A 27,790-nucleotide genomic window follows, 5' to 3' on the forward strand; every position below is an offset into this window, starting at 1 on the left:
TTGCTCAAAGGTGGTTTCCAATCTGGAGATATAGTTCTCTCAGAAGGTAAGAAATAATTATGAATGGAAACAGATTGTAAGCTCCTTAAAGGCAGAGACTGTTTCACTCTTGTCTTTGGCTCCCCACTGCCTCATAGAGTAGGCACTTCAGTGTTTAGTAAGTGCCAACTGGTGTGGTGTAAGCAATCATTTCTATTGGAAGGAAAGCCAGTTCAGGAATGCTAGGATTGTCACAGAATTTACTGAATCTCAGAGGCTAGGAATGTCTTTTATAATATCCAGGAGAAGTGGTCATCCAGGCTTTCTAGGAGGTCTCCTGTCAGGAGGAACCAACCATGTCAGGAGGAATCAATCACCTTCCAACAGCTACTTTGGGGCCTCTCTCATTGGCAGACAGTTTTACATCCAGATCCCTTCACGCACAGTGTGCTTGAGAGCAAATTTTTGTCCTGGGTTGGATTTTAGTTGCTTCTTTGCCAGCTAGGAGGAAGACTTAATGTTTTTCCTTAATTTCTGAGCTACCGAGAGGGATTTTGATAGTGCTGCCAAACACCATTCTCTTGAACAATTAAGATCCATCACCTTCAAGCGACACCTGAATTACAGATCAGTGAGAATTTAAAATGAGGAAGAGAGCAATGCCAGGCAATGTCATTCTAATATACTCAGCTGGCATTTGTTATTAACCCCCATTCTTAGGTAGTGCTTCAATATTTATTTCATTCTCTCCTATTTCACTGCTCTTATGGTTTAGTTTGGTTTGGTTTTTCTCCTTGGCCGAGGAGAGTTTAAGCTGCTTGAGGACAGTAACAGCTGCTTGTTTTTGTCTTGGTGTCCCCAGTACCTAGCAATGTCCTAGCACACACAGCAGGTATATAATAAATGCTTATTGAATAGAATTAAATTATCTGCAAGTCTCTGCTTTTAAGAAACATGTGCCCCCTTTTTGTTTTGGCCTGAGATCTGTGGAGAGCCTTGTAAACCAGGGCCCTTCCCTTGAGAAAGCAGGGGAGGCACAGGCCTGGGTTTGGAGGATATTGGGTTACTTGTCTGATCTTGTTTGAACAGCTTTTCATCTGATTAGACAGAGAATCTGGCATGAAACAAAGCCCTCACCTGGGTGAATGGCTGAAAGCCCTTTTCCTCTTCTACCAGTTTAAAATGTCTCTCCTCTTTCCCTGCCCATTGAGCCATCATTTATCGCAATGAATAAAAGGAAAAAAAAAGCAGTTCTGCAAAACACAGATATATTTACTGAGTCTTATCGTATATGCTGAGTTCCCCATCTTCTTCCAAGAAGCCAGGGTACTCTCCTTCTCATATTGCTTCTTTGAGGTCAAGCTTGGTCTCTAAATGCCCTGGAATTCTCTTTCTTTGAATGAGTTGTTTTCTAATCCCTTTTCTCTTCTAATGCTAAGTGACTCTGCATCCCAGCTCCCAGCACTTGTTTCTGGAGGACTTTAGGCAAGGAGCAACCCCTCTCAGCTCAGGTCATGTGACTTACAAAGTGGAGATAATGTTGTCTATGCCTAGGATTTCTCCTAGGATTGCTGTGAGGAAAGAACAGTAGATAAGGTGGACTTGATCACAGCCTGGAGGTGACCTTGTGTTCTCAGAGGCTTTGCCAGTAGAGAACCACCTTGGACAGCTCCAAGCTGGAAAGGCTTTGACTCTCCATTCCTCTGTCAGGGAGGAAAGACCGGAGAACTCTTGACTGTGAGTCTGTTGTTAAGGAAAAAACCTAACCATAAGGGACATATAAATCACACTTTATGACTTGTACAATGCTTAAGCTTCATTTCCTCATTTGAACCATACAACCATCCCAGAAGTAGGCTTGTAACCTCCTTGAAGACAAGGACTGTTTTTAACTTTCCTTTGAATCCCCAGCACTTTGGTAGTGTCTGGCACATAACATAGTAGATTCTAAAATTAAATGACTGAATGACACAGATACTATTATCATTTTTACACTTGAGGAAACTGAGGCTGAGAGGATAAGGGGCTTGCCTGGGGTCATGGAGATCATAAGTTCCAGGGACAAGATCTGAACCCTGGTCTGTCTGACAATTGATCAAATGTGGCCTCATTGCCTGGCACAGATCTGAAGATGGGATGGGTGTAAGAAGAATGAAGCCGAGCAGAAATTCTCCAAATTCTCTCCCTAGGCATGATGTTGCAAGAGCCCAGAACACTAGTGGAGACTGTCATGATGTGCTGGATGGGATGACTTTTCATAAGATTTGTATCTGACATTTTACACTTCATTTCCTTAAACAGAAAAGGGAGATTTCATTGCTCTGGATCTTGGGGGGTCTTCCTTTCGAATTCTACGGGTGCAAGTGTCTCATGATAAAAATCAGCACGTTGAGATGGATTCAGAGGTTTATGAAACCCCAGACCGTATAATGCGTGGCAGTGGACCTGAGGTAGGTAATACCTCACATCTCTTCATACATTCCTTAACTCTTTTTTAAAAACCCTTATCTTTCGTCTTAAAATCAATACTGTGTATTGGTTCCAAGGCAGTGGGGGTTAAGTGACTTGCCCAGGGTCACATAGCTAGGATGTATCTAAGATCAAATTTGCACCCAGGTCATCCTGGCCTGGCACTCTATCCACTATCCTACCTAACTGCCCCATACTCCTTAACTCTTTAAAAAAGTTCCCCTCCCCCCAACTAACAAGTATTTGTTCCACCCCCTCCCCGCCATTGAAAAAGAAAATGATAGTCTGGTCAGAAATATTCAGTCAGGCAAAACAAATCCTGACACTGGACATAGAAAAATGTGTGTCTCATTCGCACCATGTGACTTACCACCTCTCCACCTGCTCCATCATCTTCAGCCAGTCAGTCACTGCCTTGATCAGATTTCTTGAGACTTTTTCAAAGTTGACTTGACCATACTGTCATTTTCTAAACTGCTCCCTTGGTTCTGCTCACTTCGCTTTGTGTTAGTTCATACTAGACTTCCCAGATTTCTCTGAGACCATCTTCATCATCATTTCTTAGGGAATAAGGATGTTCCATTTCATTCATAGAACCTAATTTGTTAAACTATTCCCAAGCTGATAAGCCCTCCCTTCGTTTCTAATTCTTTGCCATTATAGAAAAGAAGCACGTTTATGTTTTTGCACCTATGGCCCTTTCCTTCCTTCGTTGATCTGGTCAGACCATAAGCCAAGCATAGTATCCCTGCATTAGAGGACACACAGTTTTTAATAACTTGTTGAACATAACTGTATTGTTTTCCAGAATGACTGGGACCCATTCAGAGCTCTACCAACAAAGTATAAAAGTGCCTGTTTTCCTGCAAGCCTCCAATATTTACCATTTTTCTCTTTTGTGAATCTTGAGGAGCTGAGGAGTGTGAGGCAGAGCTTTAGGGTTGTTTTCACTTAAATTTATTTGATGTAAGTGCCCTAGCTGGGCAGCTAGGTGGTACAGTGGATAGAGCACTGGACCTAGAATTGGGAAGATCTAAGTTCAAATCTAGCCTCAGAAACCTATTAGTTGCATGACCTGGCTGAGTAATTTAACTTCTATTTGCCTCAGTTCCTCATCTATAAAATGGGGACACACCGGATTCCAGTATCTTTGCCAAGAAAACCCATATGGAAGATTACCAAGTCATGAAGGCTTGGAAGTGACTCAATGGCTGAACAACAATCATGCAGATGATTCCTAACCATCTGTTAGACTGGATGTTTCATAGACCCTGTAGTCACAAACTGTCCAAAGCCTAACTCATTAGCTTCCCATCTCTCCTCTTCCTAATTTTTCTATTGTTATATTACTAATAAGAAAGAGAAAATTTAAGGGGCTTAATAAGGTAAAACTCTATGTATTCCTTCATGGAAAGAGGATATCTATACTTTTTAAACATTATTCTTAGTAGTAGAGCAGATAGAAGGAATATACTTAGACAAAGGGGGAGGAAGTTGGCTGATTATGATGACATGATATACAAAAAAAATCAAGGTTAAAAAAAGGATTGCAGTGAGAGAAAAGGGAAGGAAGAGATGGAATGGAATAAATTATGTAACATAAAGAGGTATGAAAATTATTTTTATATTACCATCCTCCCAGTTACCAAATTCATAAGCAAGGTATCTCCTTCTACTCCTCACTTTTGTTTTGTCAAGTTCTGCCCATTCCATGTGCCTCCTTTTCTCTTTCAACCCAGCCAGAACCCTCAGACCTGAACCTTTGCAATTGCTTGCTGGTTGGACTTTCTGCCTCAATTCTCTTATCACTCTGGTCTTTCTTCCATCTTAGTGGTTTTTCTAAAAGGCATGTTTGACCAGTTCATTCAATTAACTCAAAGGGCTCCTTCTATATTACATAAAAAATTCTCCGGTGTCCAACACTCTTTGTAACCTGGCCCTTTCCTACCTTTCTAGTCTTCTTATATGTTACATTCCTTTCCCACTCACCTCCTGCCAGATGATCCAGTGCCACACCCTTGATTCCATGCATTTTCATCAGCTTTCCCTCAATGTCTAGAATTCTCTCCATTTTCATCTCTGGCTTCCATCAAGTTCTAGCTAAAATTCCACCTGCCATAGGAGTTCTTTCTTGAGCCCTCCTAATTCTAGTGCCTTCCCTCTGTTGAATATCTCCAATTTATTCTACCTGTTTGCATGTTCTCATTCCTGCATTAGACTATGAGCTCCTTGAAAGCAGGGATGTCTTTTACCTTTCTTTGTATATGAGCTTAGCAGAGTTCTAGCACTTTAAGTAAGTCCTTAATAAATCCTTGTTGACTGAGCAGAACATTTTTTTCCATATAGAGTATGGATAGCTTGGTTTTTTTCTTTCAAAAATTGCCTCTTCATAATTGGGGCTCTTCATCTTAAAAATCTGAATCTATTCCTTATATATTTTAGAAATGAGACCTTTATCTGAGAAATGTGATGAAAAGTCTCTTTTATTTTATTTGGGGAAAAGGCTCTTTTTTATCCCAGTTAAAATTTCCCCTTCAAATCTTAGCTCTATTTAACCTATACCTATTTTTAAAATTTATTATTTATCAATTGATAAAAATCTTATTTTTTGGCCCTCCTACCTCTTCCAGTTGAAAAAAGAAAAAATATTATTCTTGCAATAAATATACATAGTTAATTAAAATGAATTTCCACAATGACCATGTCCAAAAACATCTTTGTCCGTATCCTGAATCCCAGGTTACCACCCCTATCCACAGGTCCCTGTCATCTCCATTGGCCCATCTACGATCCAGCACTAACTTAATAGCAAGTGTCTAAGCTGACATTTGGCACCTGTTTACTTCCTGCACAGGCCAGTCTGTGTCAGATCTAGGCTCTGCTCTTGTTCTGGTGCACAGCCCTTTTTCATTAGTCCTTGTGCAAGAATGCAAATTCAGATGTTCCTGTCTAGATCCCATCTCCAGTGTCCGTAATATCCTTCTCTCTCTGTCTCCCCAGGCACACTTGGATTAGAAAAAAAGACTCACTGTGATTTTTTTTCCTTGGATATTCCAATCAGAACTCAGATTGATGTGTTTTCTCAATCTCTGTGGAATAGTTGTAGGACAGAACTACCATATCCTGCTACTCCGCCGTGGTGGGTCTCCCACCCCTTAACTCATGACAGTCAGCTTTCCATCACAAGTTCCACAAAGTCAATTCTTGGGTGTTCATATCTGACCCCCCCCAAAGCCAAATAAAGACCCCTCTTCCCCTCCAAGCCCTATATTTCACCTGGATGGGTCAGATTAGCAAAGATCCCTGTGATGTGTCTCCAGAAACTCAGAACTAAGTAATGAATCATCAACCATTTATTAATGTACTTCAAAAATACTCAATTTATTATTAAAGGCCTACTGGGTGCCAGACACTGTGCTGAGTGACAGGGACATGTGATTTAAAAAACCCCACCACTTTCTGTCCTTAAGGGTTTCCATTCTCTTGAAGAAAGCCATTTATGCATAAAAGTTATACAGAATAAATAGTGGGTAGTTTTACAGAGAATAGAGAGGTGGGAATGGGGTGCTAGCAGCTAGAAGAAATCAGGAAAGGCTTCCTGTAAGAAACAGTGATTTAGTTGAACTTTGAGAGAAACTAAGCCTCCAGAGAAAATCTTGGGGTGAAGCACAGTCATCATCTCTCTTGGGAGTCTGGCTGGGACAAGAGGTTTACCCAGATTATGCCAGGTGAGAAGCCACCCTATACGTAAACAAGTGAAACCCCAACCCTTTGTTGAGTCAGGGTGGGTGTGTTAAGGAAACAACCTGTACCTTGCAGGGAGAGGCATTGGTTCCCTTTATTATCTTAGCAACCTTTATTATCTTGCCACAAGGTAGAAGCCACTTGGATCTAATGGTCCCCAGGGTTATCTAGAGCAGTATTGCTTCCACAAAATGACCTGTTCCCTGCTATCTTCCTCCCTACACCTCGACAAATACACCACCTTTCTCCTCCCTCCTTAGCTCAGCAATGGATCAGATAGTGACGTTCTGAGAAAACTGTACTAACAATTAGAATTTTCTGAAAATGGATGGAGCAGTTATGGAGTAAGTTTCCCATGGCTGGAGGTCTAGAGCAGAAGACTAGATGATCAGCTTCCAGGGAGATTATAAATGGGAGTTGCTGTTAATTTGGGTCATCTGAGGTGATCCAACTTTCAGAGTGGATGACTCAGTAGCCACTTTCCCTATCATCCCTATCTGACTGCCAAGGGTTATTAAGGTTCCATATCTCCTGGTCTTATCAGGGTTTTGGCACTCTACAAACACTTGATGGGGAAAGGATGGGGGTAAGGTGCTGTCAAAAGGATGGCCTCCTGAGAATTAGAGGATCATGGGTCTAGAACTAAGAGGGAAGAACCTCACAGGCCACCAAGCTCAACTCCTCATTTTACAGGAGACAGGCCCAGGGAGATTAGTGACTTGCCCAATGGGGTACAGAGGTAGGAACTGAATCTAGGTCCTATTCCAGAACCACATGGCTTCCCAGTCACACACTAGCCTCCCTTCAGTGGAAACTAGGTGGTCTCCATGCCCTTATGAGTCCTGCACTTTCCCCCTTGAGTTCTATGTCTTCCATTGGTAGTCCCAAAGTGGAGTGGTTTCCCACCAGAAGGTCCAATGTGGCTTGACAGGGAGGCAAGATGGCCTTAGATCCCATTGGAGGGAAGCAGAATATGGGAAATCCTGCCCCTCTTCTCCCATCCAGGCAGCAGTGGGTGGTGTATCTGGATCATTTCAGCTCTTCTGTTCAAAATTTATCCAGATTTAATCAGCCTCCCAAGTCAGTCTGTTCCAAGTCACTTCCTAGGCCATGAGGGTATCTAGTTTCCATTCTGAAAAGCCTTCAAGCTCTTCATTCAGCTTTGATCTTGGCTGGGTTGTTTCCCCTGGAAGATGAGATGTCCTGGCTATTTTGATGACTCACAGGTTCTGTTCACAGACCCTACTCAGGTGCATGCTTGGTGGAAGATAGGAATAATAAGGACCATGTCTGTATTCTTCAAAGAGGTGACTTGTGTCCCAGAATGGAGCTCCCAACAAGTCTGAAAGGTTCAGCTTCTAGATGTAGACTTTGCTATTATTTTCCATGCTGATTAGTCTAAAAGGGTCCTCAAAGACCATTAAAGCTAACCAATCCCCTCATTTTACAGATGAGAAAACTGAGGCCTGGATTGGAGAAGTGAATCTCCTTGTTTTACAGATGAAGAAACCAAGGTTCAGAGAAGGGACCTTTTATTTGGCCTTTGAGCCTTGATTTCTCTGGTGGTAAAATAAATGTTTTTACCTCCTGATCTGTTTTGGATGGGTTACAAGTAGGAAAAAACAGCTTCATCATTCATATGAAGCTTTATTCTCATAGTAGTATGAAATAGTAGAAAGAGGGTTAGCTTAGGAGTCAGAAGACCTGGGTTCTAATCCTGAATTTTCTGCCTGCTATACTATCTCTGTGACTTTGGGAAAGTCACTCCCTTGGTCCAGGCCCCAGTTTCTTCATCAGTCAGCAGATGTTAAGTGCTCACCATGTGCCAGGCACTGTGCTAAGTGCTTAGACACAAAGTAAGGCAAAAATAGTCCTTGCCCTCAAAAAGCTTACATTCTAGTGGGAGATGACATGTAAATAAAGGAGGTAACTATAAGAGTTATAGATTATATAATATATACAGGCAGCTAGATACATGGTATAGTGGATAGAGTGCTGGACTTGGAGTCCAATGGACCTAAGTTCAAACCTGGCCTTGGACACATACTAGCTGTATGACCTTAGGCAAGTCACTTAACCATGCTTGCCTCAGTTTCATCATCTGTAAAATGAGTTGTGTAGCACTACTCCAGTATCTCTGCCAGGAACAGTTGTATGTGAATGAAAGGACTAAACAAAACGATATATACTAATTAAAGGGAAGATAATTTCAGGGAGGAAGGCACTAGCAGCCAGTGGGATCAGGAAAGGATTTTGGCAGAAAGTGAGTTTTGAGTTGAGTCTTGGAGGAAGCCATTTCCACTAGGAGACCAAGGGAAGAAAGGAGAGCCTTCTGAGATCTAGGGGACTGCCAGAACAAGGTGATGGGAGGTGTAGTGTCCTGGGTAAGGGATAGCTAATGGACCAGTGTCACTGGATTGTAGAGTGTACAGAGAGGGGGAAAAAGTGAGAAAAGACTGGAAAGGTAGGTGGGTGGGAAGGGGCCAGTATGGTTTGAAAAGCTTTGAATGCCCAACAGAGGAGTTTATAATTTGACCCCAGAGGTAGTGGGAAACCACTGTAATTCATGAACTAACAGATGAGATGGTCAGTCCTAGGAAACCAGGCAACTGTGGGAAGGATGGATAGGAGTGAGGATACAGAATAGAGTCAGAAAACCCAATTAGGAAGCTCTGGCAGTAGCCCATGTGTTTCAGTTGTTTCATTTGAATTTTAACAAAAGGATGAACTGAGGCAGGTTGAAGGTAATGAAGATCTGTATCAGGTTGGTCACTCTGTGATCAGAGAGGAGGGATCCAAGGTGAAAGCTGCTCTCTGAGGATCCTCCTAGCTATAAATCTAGGGTTCTGTGATTCAGCCTGGGGAATGAGTTGGGGGACTCTCCCAAGAGCCACATAGTACAAATGCAAGGTAATGAAATGATAATACTAATCAAAAATAGTGCCATGATACAAAGAGTGAAGCTGGGATAATGAGGAGGAAAGCATCTCTAATGGGCCCCTTTTGCCTATTTGATTCCTTTGGTTGGGACCCATACACAGAGCTATTATTAGGGATCTTGGGACATGATTTCTCTTCATCCCAGAGAACATGTATTATTTTCTCTTGGCCCTTCTTTTAGCAACTAGCCATCTCAGGGTCTTGTGTTCATCACATCCCTATTCCCAGGTCTCCATGGCCCAATTAAGCTTCTTGTCAGGGTGGGAGAGAATCCTTGGAGTCAGCAGAGGGCCCTTGAGACCTCTAGACACCACCCCTTCTGCATAGTCACCTTGTCACTCTGCCGTCCTCAGTCTACTGGTCTCTTCTTCCTGCTTTCTGTGTACCCTCTGAAAACCTTCTGTTGCGATTACTGGGCTCTGCCATTTATTGAGTCCTACCTAGCTTGGCTACTTCTTGTGTAAGTCTCTCTTTGGCGAGGCCTTTTTAGCCCTCTGCACCTTGACTCCCTCAACTGCCAAAAAGGAGGTTGGATCTGGCCAGCCTCCATCTCTAAATCCCTCTTCAAATGAGATGGAGGTATTTGTGAAGTATGATCTTAGTAAGGACTTAACAAATGTTTGTTCCCCTCCCCCTGCCTTCTTATCCAATGATCTTTCCTTGTTCCTCCCATCTCCAGGAACTCCCTAAATTCTGGCTTTCTCCTGAAGATACCACACCCCTTGGCACCCTCTGGCACAGAAGGCCAGGAGGGGAGGCTGACATACTCCTTGTTCCCCTGCCCCCAGGTGCTTTCAGGCCCCCTCTCTGCCACTGTCATTCAGTAATTGCCTCTTCTCCTTTCACATTCACTCCATTCTGTCCGGATCTGGGTTTGGATCTCCCGGTTTTCCTCTCCTGAATAAATCCTATACCTGGCTCTTAGGCTCTTTGCCAATCCCTGAACCATTCAATCTCCCTGCCTCCCTTTTCCTTAACCTCTTGAGCTCCAAGCTCCCTCAGGACTTAGAGCCCCATTCCTCCCCTCTTGCGGTGGCTCAACTGAATTTGCTTAAGGGGACAGAATTCTTCCTGCTAGTCCTGGCTTGCTCTGGAGAAACTGGACCAGTTGCTCTATACCAGGCTATTGTGTAGGCAGCCTGAAGCTGTCCTGCTGTTTATTTTTCTAAGAGCATGATTAACATCTGGTTCAAACACTGGTTGCCCTTTTTTATTCCCTTTTGTTCTTAATAAGTGTGTCTAGGTTTGCCAACATTTTTCACCTAACTGGTATCTTGAAAGCTCTCACTTATCACATAACTCACTCAGCCCTTCTTCTCTATCCCTCCTATAGAATTATTGACTATACAGTCATCCATGTCCTCAGGCCACTCCGCCTGACCTTCATTCACTGAATTCTCAAAAGCAGTTTTACCAGGCAGCTGGGTAGCATAGTGGATAGAGCACCAGGGCTAGATAGAGATGGGAGGACCTGGACTCAAATCTGCCCCCAGCCCCTTCCTCACTGTGTGACCTTGGGCAAGTCACTTAACCTTGATTTGCATAGCCCTTCCTACTCTTCTTTCTTAGAATTGCTACTAAGGCAGCAGGTGAGGACCCTTAAAAAAAAAATAAAAAGAGCCTGCATGCTATTGCAATCTCACTTACCCAGGATTGTAGCTCTTTCTTGCTCTGTTTGCTATTTCTTACTTTAGTTAATCTAGAAAGGAATGATAACCCCATAAGATTCCCCTTCTCAACTACATGGAATTCCTTCCTTCCTTCCCTCTCTCTCTTTTTTCTTTCTTTCTCTCTCTTTTTTCTTTCTTTCTCTCTCTCTCTCTCTCTCTCTTTCTTTCTTTCTTTCTTTCTTTCTTTCTTTCTTTCTTTCTTTCTTTCTTTCTTTCCTTCTTTCCTTCTTTCCTTCTTTCCTTCTTTCCTTCTTTCCTTCTTTCTTTCCTTCTCTCTCTCTCTCTCTCTCTCTCTCTCTCTCTCTCTCTCTCTCTCTCTCTCTATATATATATATATATATATATATATGTATTTTCCCATGTTTACATGATTCATTTTCTTTCCCTCCCCTCTCCCCTTCCCACTTCTCCAGAGCTGACAAGCAATTCCACTGGGTTATACAAATGTTATCACTTGGAATCCACATGGAATTTCTGTTGTTATTTGGGTGTGATGGAGAAGGATGGAAAAGATACTGAGGAATGTGAGGGCCTAAAAAGGGCCATGCTTACACACTGGGCAAGTCTGATGGGGAAGTGGAAAAAGCCTCAGAATGAGGCATGTGGTACAATGGAAGGAAGAAACACTAACTAGCTTTGGAGTCCAGGGACCTGGGTTCAAGATCTGCTTTTCACTTACTGACTGCATAGCTTGTGGCAAATCACTTTGCTCCAAGTTTTCCTCATGAATAAAATGGGGGTCAGCACCCAGGGTTCCTTCTAGCTCTAAACTTATGGTACTATGGCTTTTTTTTTTCTGAATTCTGTGATTTTTTTTCATTTCTTCCCTTAAGGCCACATGGCAAGTAGCAAAGGCGAGGTTAGTTCCAGGGTGACCTGACTTAGTTCATTCATTATCCATTTCTTGAGTGTCCACTGTACTTAGTGGGATAGAGCTAAAGAAGATTCCGTCTCTATTTACTGTGTCTACAGTGCTTGTGCTTTGTAAATATCTCTTTTGATCCTCACAACTGATCTCTGAGAGTTGCTATTATGGATCCCAATTTTACAGTTGAGGAAACTGAGGTAGGCAAAGACTTGTTTAGAGTCACATATCTAGGAAGACCTGTACTCAGAGTTTAGGCCTAGTGCTCTCCCCACTGCTGTACCATCCACCATCCTGTCAAGTCAGACTTTTTTGTTTATTAAGCATCATTTATGTGCCAGACTCTGTGCTGGGCACTGAGGATACAAATATAAACAAGAGCCAGTCCTTGTCCTCAGCAGCTGACATTCTAATAGGAGGATGCATACAGATGATGGAATGGTAGCTGGGGAAGGTATGGCAGCTTACTAGCAGGAGTGAGGGGTTACAGGTAGGAAAAACCATCTAGAAACAAATAAATTTTGTAAAAATTTGACTTTGGTCAAATGCATTAGAAAGGTACAGAGTGATTAGCTGAAGAGAGAGAGAGACAGACACAGACACAGACACAGACACAGACACACAGAGAAAAGAGAGAGACAGAGACAGAGACAGACACACACAGAGGGAGAGAGAGAGAGAGAGAGGGAGAGAGACAGAGACAGACACACACACACAGAGAAAGGGAGAGGGAGAGAGAGACAGAGACAGAGAGACAGAGACAGACACACACACAGAAAGAGAGAGGGAGAGACAAAGACAGAGAGAGAGACAGAGACAGACACACAGAGACAGAGAGAGAGAGACACAGAGAGAGAGAGAGAGAGAGAGAGAGAGAGAGAGAGAGAGAGAGAGAGAGAGAGATTGTTTCAGGGTAGATATTCTGAGTCATTACATATGGGTTGGCTTCTGAGGTCCTGCTGTCACCAGAGGAGAAGGTGAGGCACCCTGCGTGTACTTTTATAAATCTCCTATAGGCTGACATTCTTTAGCTAAGAAACAGTGTTGTCCAATAGAGCTTAATCAAGAATAAGGGAGACAGACATTTCCTGGGAAGCCTGGAGACCAGAGGGGACATGAGAGATCATCTAGTTCAGAGGCTCTTAAGGGGATGGGGGTTGGGTGGGGATTCTATGAATGGATTTGGGTGGGGAAAAAACATCGTTATTTTCACTAACTTCTAACTGAAATTTGGCATTTCCTTCAATTATGAAGGAAAAGAAGGATCCAAAGGCTTCACCACACTGACAGAGGGGTTCATGATACAAATAAAGCTTTAGAACCTCTTAGCTAGCCCACCTCCTTCAGTTTAGAGATGAAAAAACCGAGGCCTAGAGAAATAAGTAACTTGTCCAGGCTTTTACAGGTAGTGGTGATTGAACTCAGGTTCTTCCCATTATACCACACTGCCTCACTTAGCCTTGCTCTGTTTCAGTTTCTTTTTCTGTAAAATGAGAATAATAATAGTTCCTTCTGTATGGAACTACAGTAAGATAGAAGGTTGTGGCATTTGGAGAATGCTGAGTCCTTATCAGTGGACCAGATGAATGCATTTCACACCCGAGGCTTCCCACATGTAATTACATTCTTTTCCCTACCTGCTACTGAAACTTAATGGGTTTTAGAACAGTGGGAATGTAGGTCAAGGGAAGCTTATCTAGGCTGACAGAGGGGATGATGAGTCACATATATGCCTTCCAAGCACCCAGTGTGGTTTAGCCCCCAAAGGTGCAGCAGGAACTGAAGAAGAAGTACATGGTAAATTGTAATGAACCAGATTCTCTGTCCCCGTGACTGCTAAGTCTGGTGTCAGGAAAATGACACCGTCTGGTTTCGGGAGCCTTAGACTTTCTTGGGCAATGGAGGGAGGGTATTGGAGAATTAGCAGGGGGAGGGAATGCAGCAGAATCAACCAATCCTTCACTCCTCACAATGCATTTTTCTGGGAAATTCTCCTTGGCTAACAGCCCTGCTCAGGTGCCAAAGCTGAGGACAGCAGCTGTCAGGTCAAATGTGTGATTGTGCTGTCCCTGCTCCTTCTCTTAGCTCTCTGGGGCTGCCTCCATAAGCCTTAAGTGTCTCTACTATTGCCATCAGGCAGTGGATTTTCAGGAGGGAAAGATTCAAGAAAGAATCCCAGGCAGGCTGCTATTCCACTGAAAAGTGAAGTTTTTGGAGGAGCTCTGAAAGTGGCCATTCACCATGTACCTGGGTCCTGCCTTGTTATACAGGGTTGTCAGATAGATAATCATGGGGGAGAAACAGCTTGGACATAGCCTTAGCTTCTTGACAGGGGAAGATTGGTTGAAGGAGCTGGGGATGTTTAGCCTGGAAAAGAAAAGCTTCATGGGGCCATGACCGTTGTCTTCTGAAGGGGGCATTAGACTTATTTTGTTTGAGTCCAGAGGGCAAGAGCAGAAACAATTGGTGGAACTTGTAGAGGCTGATGTCAAGAAAAGCTTGCTAAACATGAGAACTGTCCAAATGTAGAAGGGACTGCTTAGGGAAAAAAAAATTCTAGTATCTCAGAATTTTTGAGTCAAAAGGGAATAAAGAAGCCATCTTTTCCATCCCATACCCTAAAGGAATCCCCACTAGCCCACTCTAATCCCCCCAAGTTTTCATCCAACCTCTGCTTAAAGATCTCTGGTGCCCCTTCACCCCTGGTTCCCTTGGTCTCTCAAGGCAGTCCATTCATTCTCTTTTTTGGACAGCTCTCATAGTAAGAAGCCAATTCCACCACCAAGGCTAAATTGTGCTCTCTGCAGCTTTTTGCCTTTCTTATAATAGCTATTGGCAAGTGAAACATCTCTGGAGAGAAGGCATCTTTCCTTTCTGTTGGGAGGATGCCACGTTCTCCTTCAACAACACCTTTTTTACTTGAAATTCTGGTCTTGTTCTCCCCTCTTTTCTTTCTAGCTTTTTGATCATGTTGCTGAATGCCTTGGAAACTTCATGGAGAAAAAGAAGATCAAAGATAAGAACTTACCCATTGGATTTACTTTCTCCTTCCCCTGTCGACAGACAAAAATCAATGAGGTAAGAATGGCCCAAGTCTCCATCGATGCTTGTTGTTCTGAGCCTAAAAACAGATAAGTGAAGCTTCGTGGTTCATTTTTCCTGATTGTGTCCATGATGGAAGGTCCTGGGAGGGTCCATGATGAGAAGCTTATGGTACAGATTCCTTGATTAAGAGCCCTAATGGAAGTTCTGTGATGGAGAGTCTGTGATACACATCCTGTAACTGAGAATCCATGATGGAAGGTCCATAGTGGAGCACCCTTTAAGGAAAGAGTAGCTAATATTTACTCTAGAGTAATTAATGATATTAAGAAAATAGTTTATCAAAATGAATATTTTTGCCCCAATTATGTTCATTATTAGCATATTTTAGGAGAGGATCCTTGTTTCCTTGTGATAGAATGGGAAGTTTAGAAAATTTCCCCAAGTAAAGGAAAACATAACTGGGCTTGAGATGAATCCAGTAGGGTGAAAGGGCCAGGTCTTACTGGAGAAGGTATGAGCCTTTCCTTCCTGAGCCATTCTTGTGTGACTGATCTGCCTTCAGGAGGAAGAGGTAGGTTGGTTTGTGGGGTGAGTTTTCCCTTCCTCCTTTTTTCTTGACTACCCCATGTGTGTGTGTATATATATATATATATATATATATATATATATATATATATATATATATATATATATATATATATATATAGTTGCATAATTTCTAACCACAGGAATCCAAATGATAAGCAGTCTCCAAGCCATAAAATGAAGATAGGTTTATTATATAAGGGCCAATCCCACAACAAAGCTGGAAGTCTGGTCAAGACCAAAAGACCCCGACCATTGGGAGATGACTTTCTAGATATCCCAAAGAATTAGACAACGTTTATACCAGTACATAAATAATCCAAGACAGTGATAAAAATAGGTATAGATTGGTTGAAGTAATCAGGAAATACTTCTCATTGGTAGGAAATGTAGTATCTCATTGATAGTGACTTAAAAGTCCCTTGTTGGAACAACAGGGGAATAGGGGAGCCTGGAATAGTGATGCAAAGGAAAAGAGTATGTGGTGTTGGGTGGTACCAGGCTTCAAACCCTGGGTCAGGCCTAGTGACGTACACTAGATCACAAGTTCAAAACCATAATTATTGTGGAGGGTGCATGATATAGCAACTTGGAATCATAGGGCTGATACTAAGACCTGTGCTAAAGCCATTATTTACTTAATTCAAAACCTTAATGCTTATACTAGAGTAGTCACAAAAAGCCTACTAAAATCATGATTAATCTTAGAATTACAATTATGATTATCTAAAGTCTGCTGCTAACATTAAAATCTAAATCTCATATAAGGGGTGTAAAATGGAGATTGAGCCCCGGACTTCAATTCCCAGAAGTCCTTGCTAATTCCCTGAAATCTCACTGGAGGTCCTCACCTGGGCCGAGAGCAAAAGGGATATTTAAACTGTCTGTACCTGCTTACCTGCTCTCTCTCGGCTTCTGCTTCTGGGCACAGGCGGCTCTCTCTACCAGGCAGGCAAGATGTAGGTTGCATGTGCTTTCCCTTATTTTGTATTTTCTTTATTTCTTAATCTTTAATAAACCTCATAAAAATATAATATTTTTAGCAGAGAAACTAATTTTAATTGTTACAGTTTTGGCGACCACAAAGGGACAAAAAACTCAATTTTTTTTTTAAAGATAGCCTAGATAATGATTTCTAAGCCACATTTCCCCATTGTTACAGGGGGTAGCAGATTTTTCTCTTACAATATTTAATAAATGTTCTCCAGTCTTTGCATTTGTTCTGCATGTGACATTATTAATATTAATTCTGTAATTGATATGAACGAGCATAATAATTTATAACAGAGAAATAACACAATGTGGTGGACAGAAGACCTACCTGTATAAGAAGACCCACCTTCCAAGTTCTACCTTTGACATAAATAGTCAAGTGACCTTGATCTGGTCTCCCAACTTATCTGTCAGTCCTAGACACATTTCTTTGTAGATCACAGATGAGTTGCTGATCTATGCCAATAAAAAGGGGTTCCCACACTGGGAATTGACAAGGCCAGACCATACTAATTCAGAGTATGTGGCTGTTGTTTTTGTTGTCATGATGGGAATAGAAGTCACAGATATAATTTTAAAATCTCTTCAGGTCACTCAGCACTGAAATTTCCAGTTCCTTGTTCTAATCCTTCTCTTCCCTTGTCCAGATATGTTCTAGGCAGACAAGGTATATGGAGGCAGTAGGACTGGATCTGGAAATTAAGGAACTCTTAGTTCCAGTACCTTGACAATTCATTTCATGTCCTTGACACAAGCAAGGGAGCAGGGATGATGGCAGCTGCCTCTTTCACAGCATTATTTTGGGGATAGCACTTTGTAAAACCTCAAAGTGCTATAAAATCCCAACTATTTGAATTGTCTCCACACTTACACATCTCCCTCCCCCAACATGCACATAGTGGGCAGAGGGACTCATTATTCATATCTTATTTTGCATTGCTTCCCTAGAGTCAGTTATTTGGGGGGGGGGATGGGGGATAGAACTAACTTTAGGCCCTTCATTCAAGCCCCCAGTTTCATGAAGTTATACCCCTCTTACTCCTTACCTCCAAGAAATTTGAGAGGGATGAGGCACTGGATCTGAATCAGACAATCTGGGTTGGGATCCTGACTCTTCCACCTATAAGCTATGTAATGACTTGGGCAAGTCACTTTCTGAGACTCAAATTTCCTTATCTGTAAAATGGACATCATAATAATCGGGCTCTGCTTATTTCATAGTTGTGGTGAGGGTACAGGGCTGGTGTCTCCCTCCATTAGAATGTAAGCTCTGGAAGAACAGGGGCCATGTTTCTACCTTTTTTTAAAACCATAATGCCTAGAGTAATAGATGTAGGAAATAAAATTAGGACTCTGGTCCTTATTTTACATAAAGTTTAGTAGTTACTTGGAGTTTTCTCCAAAAGATACTAGAGTGGTCTGCCAGTTCCTTCTCTAGCTTATTTTACTGATGAAGAAACTGAGGTAAATAGGGTAAAGTTGACCTTGGGTCACTTGACCAGGGTCACACAGCTAGTCCTCAATCACTACACTATCTAGCTGCTCAATAGAAAATAGATAATTTTAATTTGTGGTTTTTCTAAGTCAATCTGAGGACCCATTTCTATTTGTATTTAACATCACTGGTCTACATGGACAATAGGTTTACAGGAACTCAAGTTCCATTTTAGACTTCACTAAGACAGAGACAGAAGATGAAAGCAAAGTAATAGGATGGACACAAATGAATGTCCTGGTCCAGTAAATAGTCATATTTAACATATAATAAATATTAATATATTATAAATAACTGAAACCTAGCATAGCTGAAGGCTGGGGATGAATGTTTAAAAAGGAGGGTTTGGTTTGGTGTTTCTTAAAACAGTTAGAGGTAAGGGGCAGCTAGGTGGCTCAGTGGATAGAGAGCTAGGTCTGGAGATGGGATGTCCTGGGTTCAAATATGGCCTTAGACACTAACTACTGTGTGACTCTGGGCAAGTCACTTAACCTTCCTTCCATAGTCCTCACTTTTCTGGCTTGGAACCAATACACAGTATTGACTTTAAGATGGAAGATAAGGGTTTTTAAAAAATGGTTAGGGATTAGAGGAAGATCAAAGAAGAAAGGATCAGTATGATAGTAGGAGGGTAAGAGGAAGGCAGAACCACTCAATCCCATTTTTCTTCTGCATTCTCTACCTTATCTCCAGAAGATCTTTTTTTTTTTTCAGCCACAGCAAGTCGTGGAAGGCTCTATGATGAGTCTCAGATGCATATTAGTGTATATGAGTTGAGGTGAATTTGGCTTAGTTTAACTCAACAAGCATTTATTTCACTTTCATTTTATGCCAGGCACTGTGCTAAGAGATGAAGATACAAAGACAAAAGAGGAGCAATTCCATCCCCCAGGAAGCTTACATTCTATTAAGGGAGACTAACCATCTACTGATATAGGTATTTGAGGAATTTGGGACTGGACCTTTGATTTAATTGGGATTGAATCCTCCCAGGTGAGGAAAACTCCCTCCATCTAAGCTGATGGACACCTTTTTGGCAACTTAATGTCTTAAGAAAGAGTTAAGTTGCCCAGAGAGGAGCTAGGCTTGGAATTAGGAAGAGATGGATTCAAATCTGGCTTCAGACACCCTAGCTATGTGACCCTGGGCAAGTCCTTAAATCTCAATTGCCTAGATCTTACTGCTCTTCTGCCTTGGAAATAATACGTAATATCAATTCTAAGACAGAAAATAGGGAATTTTGTTGTTGTTTTAAAGAGAGAGTTGCCTAGAGCATTCTACAGAGTCAAACAGCCAGTCTGTATGAGTTGAACCCCCCATGAGTTCTTGGAAAGCTAGATGGTTTGGTGGGTAGAGCTCTGGGCCTGGAGGCAGGAACACCTCAATTCAAATCTAGCCTCAGATGCTTAACTACAACTATCATGAACCTATCTCACCCAAGGCTATGTAATTCAATGGAGAGTATGAAGGCAAAGCACTTTGTAATCCTTAAGAGGTTACATAAATGGGAATAGCTCTAGGTATGAAGATCCTTCCCCATTCTTAAAATTAAGCAGATAAGGAAAACCACACAGCAGGAATGAGGGTTAGTGGTAAAAACAGAGGCTCTGATGTATGGAACATCCATTGATCTACTGGATGAACCTGGGTAAATCACCTGTCTTCTATGTGATAGATTCCTCTTCTGCCCTTGACAATATTTTTAGGGTCCAATCTATTGATACCTTGTGTTTCTTTTCTTTTTTAAACCCTCAGCTTCTGTCATAGAATTGATACTAAGTATTGATTCCAAGGCAGAAGAGTGATAAGGGCTAGGCAACGGGGGTTAAGTAATTTGCCCAGGGTCACACAACTAGGAAGTGTCTGAGGACAGATTTGAACCAACAACCTCCTGTCTCCAGGTCTAGCTCTCTATCCACTGAGCAATTGAGTTGCCCTGCTTTATATTTCTTAAACTACAGTCGTTTCAGTATAAACCTCTCACAATCCCAACACATAGACCCCTTCCTTGTTACAAAGAAAAGGAGTTAAGAGAAATGGATGGACATAGCAACTGTATCTGATAGGGCATGCAGCATTCCTTTCTGGTAGACCCTCACCTGTTTACAGAAAGAAGGGAAATGCACTTTATTATCTGTTCTCTGGATCTCATTGGTCATTGGCATGAATCTGAATTCTGTAGTCTTTTAGTATTGTTTTTGTTTACATTACTGTAGTCACTGGGTACATTGTATTTTCTCTATCTGTTGCTAGGATGTTGCTATACATCTTCCCATGTTTTCTTTTAGCACAGTAATATATACCATAATTAGTTTATCTAATCTCTGATAAGTAGCTACTTGGTTTCCAGTTTTTTTGCTACCACAAAAAGTACTATTACAAATATTTTGGTATATATATGTGTGTATGTGTGTGTGTGTGTGTGTTCCTATACACACACATACACATGCACACACATACATGGATGTCATTTGTTTCTGACCTCAACTTCCTCAACTTCCTTGGGCTCCATATTATTTGGTTAAAGGATGTGAACCACTTTAACAACTTTTCTGGAATAAATTACTAAGGCTTTTCCAGAATGATTGGTAAATTTCATACCTCTCCCAATGGTTAGTGTGCCTATCTTCCCACAGCCCCTCCTACATTGACCATTTCTATCTTTAATCATCTCTGCCAATTTGCTGTGGTGGGGTCAATGTTCACTTTTTTAATGTGTATTTCTCTTCTTCTTGATGATTTGGAACATTTTTTGTGCTTGTTGATGGTTGTATTTCTATTTTCAAAAAGCATCATTGTTTGACCACTTGTCTATTGAGAAATGGTTTCTAGTTTTTGGTGTTTTTATCTAAATGGTTCATATTTATACTTGTGGCTCCTATTAAAATATAAATTGTGGGCAAGTATTTTATTTTTCTGATTAGTATCTCCATTGCTAGCACTGTGCCTGGCACATACAGTGGTTGTGGGTTAAATGAATTCCTTATTTATTTGGACACCAGACCTTTATCAGTGGTATTTGAATCCTGGAGATTTTGAGAGGTTCAACCCCTCGTATAACCTTCCATTGTCCTTTGCAGGCTGTTCTGATCACCTGGACCAAGCGCTTTAAGGTCAGCGGAGTGGAGGGTTCTGACGTGGTCCAGCTGCTCAACAAAGCAATCAAGAAGCGAGGGGTAATTTCTCTTTGCTCTTTGGACACCAGCATATTGGTTGCCACCAGACTCTTGCCACCTGAGGGGTTTCTAAAACAGGCAGAGACATTTTCCTAGGGGTATCAGTCAGAGACTGAACTCGGGATACTTGAGCAAGACTGGGGGGGGGGGGGAACGGGGTACGAGACAGTCTTAGGAGACCAAAGGTCCAGGGTCTAGAAGGTCAAGCAGAACAGAAATACCAATGAGTCTAACCTGTCTCAGTTGGTGAACAGGCACTTGGTTCTGTCCACCGAGAGTATGAAAGCCCTCCAGTCATGTGGAACCCAAGCCTTTTAGGGTGTGTGGATTACACAGTACTGTCTTGGACTTTACTATTAAGTCTAGGCCAGGATGACTGAATGGATGTCTTTTCCCCCAATTTAATCACAGGCCTCCATTTTAGAGAGTGAAACTGGCAGTGGTGGTAGAGAAGGGTCAGAGCCTTCTCCTGGGTTCCTGCCTTCCTGGAGCTTCTGTTTGCTCTATGTCTCCTGTTTGTGGGATAGCCAAGATCACCCATCCAGGATTTTGAGGCATATTGTCTAGGCCAGGCTGTCACACAGTGATGCCTGAAGACCATGCCTTGTTTCTGTCCACAGGAATATGAAGCCAACATCATGGCTGTCGTGAACGACACTGTGGGGACGATGATGACCTGTGCCTTCGATGACCCAGAGTGTGAAGTGGGCCTGATCGTTGGTAATGTTCTTACCTGGACTTTTCTTGCCTTGGGGGAAGCCTCTAGACTCTGCTGTTGCCTTTGGTTCCAACCTCCTGGTGTTGTCTCTTCAAGGTACCGGCACCAACGCCTGCTACATGGAAGAACTGAGGCACATCGACATGGTTGAAGGGGATGAAGGGCGTATGTGCATCAACACAGAATGGGGGTCCTTTGGGGATGACGGCTGCATCAATGAAATTCGCACAGAATTTGACAAAGAGATTGACCGGGGATCCCTCAATCCTGGGAAGCAGCTGTGAGTGCCCTTCCTTTTCATGCTGACATAAAGATATCAAGGATCAGGGAGAGGAGGAACCAAGGTAGCCAAGTAGCAGAGTCAGGAAGACCCAGGTAAATCTGGGTGCATTTACTCGCTGTGGGTCAGATCACCGCAGATCTCTTTCCTGGACCTCAGGTTTCCGCATCTATAAAAGGAAGGTTGGACTTAACAGCAGCTAAGCCGTTCTCCCTGAGCACTAAGTATGTGAGTCTGTGAATCTGTGATCCCATGACTTCTTTGGGGATCTAGACCTGGGATTCTTTGGCTTAGGGAAGTCCCTCAACACACCATTAACAACTTTTCTGGGCTTAAAGTCTTAGAGAATTCCCTGAAGTACTTTGGTAAGTGACCAGCCCAAGGTCACCCATGTATCCAAGGTAGGATTCGAGCCCACTTCTTTCTTACTCTGAGGCCAACTCTTGATCCAATAAGCCAGGATTCCTTTCAGGTCTTATTAGGAAAGTTATTTTTGGATTTGGTGAGCTTATGGTGACAGAGAGAATAGACATTGATAGGCTAGAGACTTTTAAAAATGTATTTTTCCCCCAACTACATGTAAAAATAATTTTTAACATTCATTTTTGTAAATTGTGGGTTCCAAATCCTCTGTCACTCTCTTCCACCACCCCTCCCTTCCTGAGGTGGTGGGCAATCTGATAGAGATTTTACGTGTGCAATCATGGAAAACATTTTCCCATATTAGTCATTTTGTGGAAGAGGAGGAAGAAAAGAAGAAGAAAAAGAAAGAAAGGAGGGAAGGAAAGAAAGAAGGAAGGAAATGAGGGAAGGAAGAAAGGATGGAGGGAAGGAAGGAAGTGAGAGAAAAGAAAAAAGAGAGGAAGAAGGGAGGAAGGGAGCAAATGGAAAGAAAAAAGGAAAGAGGGAAGAAAAGAAGAAAAAGGAAGGAAGGGAAGGGAATACAGTATGTTTTGGTCTGTATTCAGATGGAGACTTTTAAATTCACTGTTTCTGCTCACCTTCAGATGTCCTTCAGGCAGCTTCTGGGCCTGCTCTGAATGATGACTCATTACTTGGGCTGACTCCTTGAAGTGGGGCCAGAGTCAGAGGAAGGTTGACTGGTAACATTGCTACTCCCTGGTTTCACAGTGGCGAGTGTACCTGCCTTATTACATGGATTGCCAAGAGCTGTCCAAAGCCTTTGGCTCAGCGAGTTCTTCTCTATGAGAGTGCTGGGTTGGTCCTCCAGGCTCCTTTTGAAGACCTCAAGTAATGGGGAACTCACTACCTTTCAAGACTGCCCATCCTACCTTGGGACAAGTAATTTTTAGGCAGTCTTTCCTTATTTTGGTTCTGCCTTCTGGACCAAGTGAAATATAAACTTCATCCTTCTTCCACACAGCATCCTTCAGCGGATCTTCTCACATGGCATCCTTTCCAGCTTTTGCCTTTCTTTGCATCTTTGGTGTATTGTGCCTGGGGCATAGAAGCTGCTTAATAAATGCCTGTTGACACACTACTCCTAGCCTCTGGTGCTCCCACTTGTCAGCCCCCTTCCTACAATGTGATCCTCAAGATCACACAATTCTGACTTTATGCCCTTTCCGTCTTCCTAACTCTATGCTCTTAGACAAATCCCTTGATTTTCTTGGGACTCAGGTCCCTCTACTGAAAAATATGAGAGGTGATTCTTCTACTGCCTACCTGAGAGGAACTGGTATAAGAATCACATGAGATAAACTTAGGCAGCTCAGTGAGGCATGAGTTCAAATTCAGCTTCAGTTAGCTCCTAACTGTGTAACCCCGGGCAAGTCATTTCCCCCTGTTGGCCTCGGTTTCCTCATCTGTAAAATGAGCTAGAGAAGGAAATGGCCAACCACTCTAGTATCCTTGCCAAGAAACCCTCAAATAGGGTCACAAAGTTGAATGTGACTGAAAAAGGACTGAATGACATGATAAATGTCCAAAATGCTAGTCATAAATAGATTTTAAATAATAATTTGATATAGTGCTTGACCCTCACAGTATGCAGTATTCATTGCCCTGTTTTATAGATACACAAACTGAGGATTAAAGTTTAACTAAATATTTATATGGGGGCAGCTAGTTGGCTCAGTGGATTGAGAGCCAGGCTTGGCTCTCTTCTTAGACCAAGACAGAAGGTGAAGGTTTAAAAAAAATACACAAATAAATAATTTAAAATGTATTTTTGTATAAATACTTAATTCTGAGTTAAATTGCATTTTGAAAATAGCTATTTAAAATATTTAGGGCGAGTACCTGTGATTTCACAGTGTATGAGTGGCCTCTGCCAATAGCAAGTCATCTTTATATGTCTAATATTATTAAACTAATTAACATGAATAATAGATAAGACAAACAGGATCCCCACCGCTGTCATTGGCACAGCAGGCCATCATCCCACTTTCTTGTCTCCTCCAATAAGGGGGTGCTTGGCTCGGGTTGGACTCTTCCACGAATGCTGGTGCTAACCTTCCTCGATGCTGAGTACTCTTAGCTCTTTGGGACATGGCTGCACATGCATACTGGCTGGAGAGACTGTGCCCAGTTTCACCAGGGCATCCTCTGCCAGGCACAGGGAGACAAGCCTTGGGGCTGGCACACCCTGGGAGCTGAGAGAAGGTTGTGCCTGTTTTAATTCTTGTTTAAAAAAATACCTTCTAGGGGCAGCTGGGTAGCTCAGTGGATGGAGAGCTAGCCCTAGAGACGGGAGGTCCTAGGTTCCAATCTGGCCTCAGACACTTCCCAGCTGTGTGACCCTGGGCAAGTCACTTGACCCACATTGCCTAGCCCTTACCACTCTTCTGCCTTGGAGCCAATACACAGTATTGACTCCAAGACGGAAGGTAAGGGTTTTAAAAAAAAAAATACCTTCTGTCTTAGAATCCAAACTAAGTATCAATTCTAAGGCGAGAGGGTGGTAAAGGCTAGCCAGTGGGGGTTAAGTGACTTGCCCAAGGTCACAAAGCTAGGAAGTGTCCGAGACCAGATTTGAACCCAGATCTGGTTCTTTATCCATGGAGCCACTTAGTTGGCCCACTTCTTTAAATTTTACTATAAGTTCTATCATGCTAGATTGTGTAAGATGCTCTAGAAGACAGGTTTAGAGCTAGAGAGGAACTTTAGAAGTCATCTAGTCTAACCCTCTTAGAGTTGAGAAGCTGAGTAAGGACCAGAAAAGTCATGTGATTTTAATGTTCCACACTTTACATCCATTCTATCTCACTGAACTCTCAGTGACTCAGCCCTGGGAGTGAGATCCTCCAGGTAGGCTTATTTCCATTTTGCAGATGATTACACTGAGGTTCCATGCTCGGGAGATTAAGCAAGCTGCCCACTCTCACACAGTTACTACGTGTCACGAGTGGGATATCAAGCCAACTCTTCCTAGCTCTGGGTTCAGGGCTGTGGCCACTGCAGGGTTAATGGGTCGGGTCCAAGTCTTGGGTAGGGGTTGGCTTCGATGATGTCTCCATTAGACATCGGGGTCTTCATTGGGGGCAGCCAAGACTCCTCATGGAAACGTTCAGCGTCCTGCCAGAATCTTGGCTGCACCCTCAGGGCTCACCCAGTCAAGCCCATAACTGTGGTGAGAGGAACAATGAGATCTGTGTTCCCACAGCTCTTGGTGTTGACAGAAGGGGAGCGGACAGCTGCCAAGCAGGTCTGGGCCGCTCCCACTGGGTACCAGCTCTGATGACAGACCTGGTGTAGGTTTGTCCCATTGCTCTGAGTGTCTGGGGCCAATCTTAGCACTCCCCAGCAGTTACTGACCAAACTATTCATTTCACAGGTGCTCCTTGCCTTCAGAAATCTCTAATGGTCCCCACTTGCTGGCCAGATAGGATCTAAGTTGTTTGACATTTAAGGCTCTTTTTCGATGGGCCTCATTTTCCTTATCCAGCCTCTTCTTTCTTCCTGCTTTTTCTCTCTTTTTAAAAAAATCAACCCTCACCTTCCGTCTTGGAGTCAAGACTGTGTATTGGGTCCAAGGCAGAAGAATGCTAAGGGCTAGGCAATGGGGGTTAAATGACTTGCCCAGGGTGACACAGCTGGGAAGTGTCTGAGGCCACATTTGAACCCAGGACCTCCCATCTCTAGGCCTGGCTCTCAATCCACTGAGCTACCCAGCTGCCCCCCTCTTTTCTCTTTGCTCTAGTCTTACTATTGTTTTTTAAAAGAAAATAAAAAAAATTTTAGCTGAATGTGCTATCTACCCACAAGGCACATCTATTATCTCTTATTCTCATCCTTCTCTCTGCCAATCTCCTGGGCATTTCTTCATCTGCAGTGAATTTCAGCCTCTCACACCCACCATATTCCTTAATCTTTTTTGGGCAACTCACAACATGAATTTCTTGGGAACTGGAGGATTCTATGACTGATAGCCCAGTAGGCTTATGGGAAGAATACTTTTTTTTAAAACTCTTACCTTCTGTCTTAGAATCAATACTGTATTAATTCCAAGGTAGAGGAGTAGCAAGGGTTAGGTAATGGGGTTAAATGACTTGCCCAAGGTCACGCAACTAGAAACAATAAGATTTGAACCCAGGACCTTCTGTCTCTAGGCCTGGCTTTCTGTCCACTCAGTGACTTAGCTGCCTCGGAGCAGAATACTATTAAAAAGAAATGCCTTTGTGTCAAAGAAGAACTTGGGGTTTTTACAAGTTCTGCCCATTTTCTCAAAGACTGTCCTGTGCATTCATTGGTCTCCTGTTCCACATTGGACACAACACTTTGTGCGTTTTTTAGTTCTTGTTCAAGATAGATGTCCTCCGATACTGGCTCTATGGGATGTCCATCCATATGAATGCTCCAGCCTGGATAACAGGCATCCTTTTTCTATTTGACTTTTCCTTCCTGTGTATCTGGGCTCAAGCGCTTTTCGTTTAACTTTGTCCTGCTTGAACACTGGGAGAACCAGGAGCAATGGGTGGATCTAACAGAGAAGCAGACTTAGACTGGGTAGCAGGGAACACTCACTACCATTTAGAACTGATCCGAAGGGGAATGGGCTGCCTCAGCAAACTGACCTGCCTTTGGTTCCCCTTTTATGGAGAAAGATCTAGAAGATACATGTTCCACGGTCCTAGTGAGGATGGGACTGCCCCGATGGTTTGAGTTCTCCGGGGGATCGGTCTCCTCGAACATTATAGCCACGTGCCATTTGGAAAAGCCTCAGATGTGCGTGCAAAGGACAGCACAGAGACTGCCCTGGTCCCTAGGCTTTCATACATGCAGAAGCCCTGCCCAGGAGGATTTCTCTTTATGCCCCTCTTCAAGATTTCTGCCTCGGATTGACTAATCTTGGTTCCAGAGAATAAGTGATGACACGTTAGTCAATAAATTGTTATCAGGCATCTGCTCTGTGCCAGGCATCGTGCTAAGCACTGGGATAGAAAATCAAAAGAAAGAAATGATCCATTCTGGAAAGGAACTTACATTCCATTGGAGTGCGAACGTATTTATAAAGTATAACTATAATAGATATGAATCTTTTTATGGAAGAGAAGAGAATACTGGGAGTAGCTTGGGTAGGGTCTTGCCTGCATGACTGTGGGACTCCTTATATCATGCTCACACAGAGCACACACAACCCTACAGGATGGGCCCTCAGTCTTAGTCTTTTTTTTTTAAACCCTTACCTTTGGTCTTAGTTAAAAGAAATACTGTGTATTAGTTCCAAGGCAGAAGAGCGGTAAGGGCTAGGCAATGGGGGTCAAGTGACTTGCCCAGGGTCACACAGCTGGGAAGTGTCTGAGGCCAGATTGGAACCTAGGACCTCCCATCTCTAGGCCTGGCTCTCCATCCACTGAGCCACCCAGCTG

The 27,790-nt window shown here is 42.7% G+C and overlaps 1 protein-coding gene across 5 annotated transcripts in view; it reads left to right on the forward strand.

Moving 5' to 3' along the window:
* Nucleotides 1-27,790, forward strand: part of HK1 (hexokinase 1) — a 152,972-nt gene that overhangs the window by 96,040 nt on the left and 29,142 nt on the right. For all 5 annotated transcript variants that reach the window (XM_007505871.3, XM_007505872.3, XM_016427079.2 and 2 more), the window contains 5 exons: nucleotides 2,281-2,429; nucleotides 14,626-14,745; nucleotides 20,866-20,961; nucleotides 21,582-21,681; nucleotides 21,776-21,959. In XM_007505871.3, the coding sequence (XP_007505933.1) occupies nucleotides 2,281-2,429; nucleotides 14,626-14,745; nucleotides 20,866-20,961; nucleotides 21,582-21,681; nucleotides 21,776-21,959 (649 nt within the window). The remainder of the gene's footprint in view (nucleotides 1-2,280; nucleotides 2,430-14,625; nucleotides 14,746-20,865; nucleotides 20,962-21,581; nucleotides 21,682-21,775; nucleotides 21,960-27,790) is intronic.

Source organism: Monodelphis domestica, chromosome 1 (genome assembly GCF_027887165.1).
Source record: "Monodelphis domestica isolate mMonDom1 chromosome 1, mMonDom1.pri, whole genome shotgun sequence".
Classification (NCBI taxonomy): Eukaryota; Metazoa; Chordata; class Mammalia; order Didelphimorphia; family Didelphidae; genus Monodelphis; species Monodelphis domestica.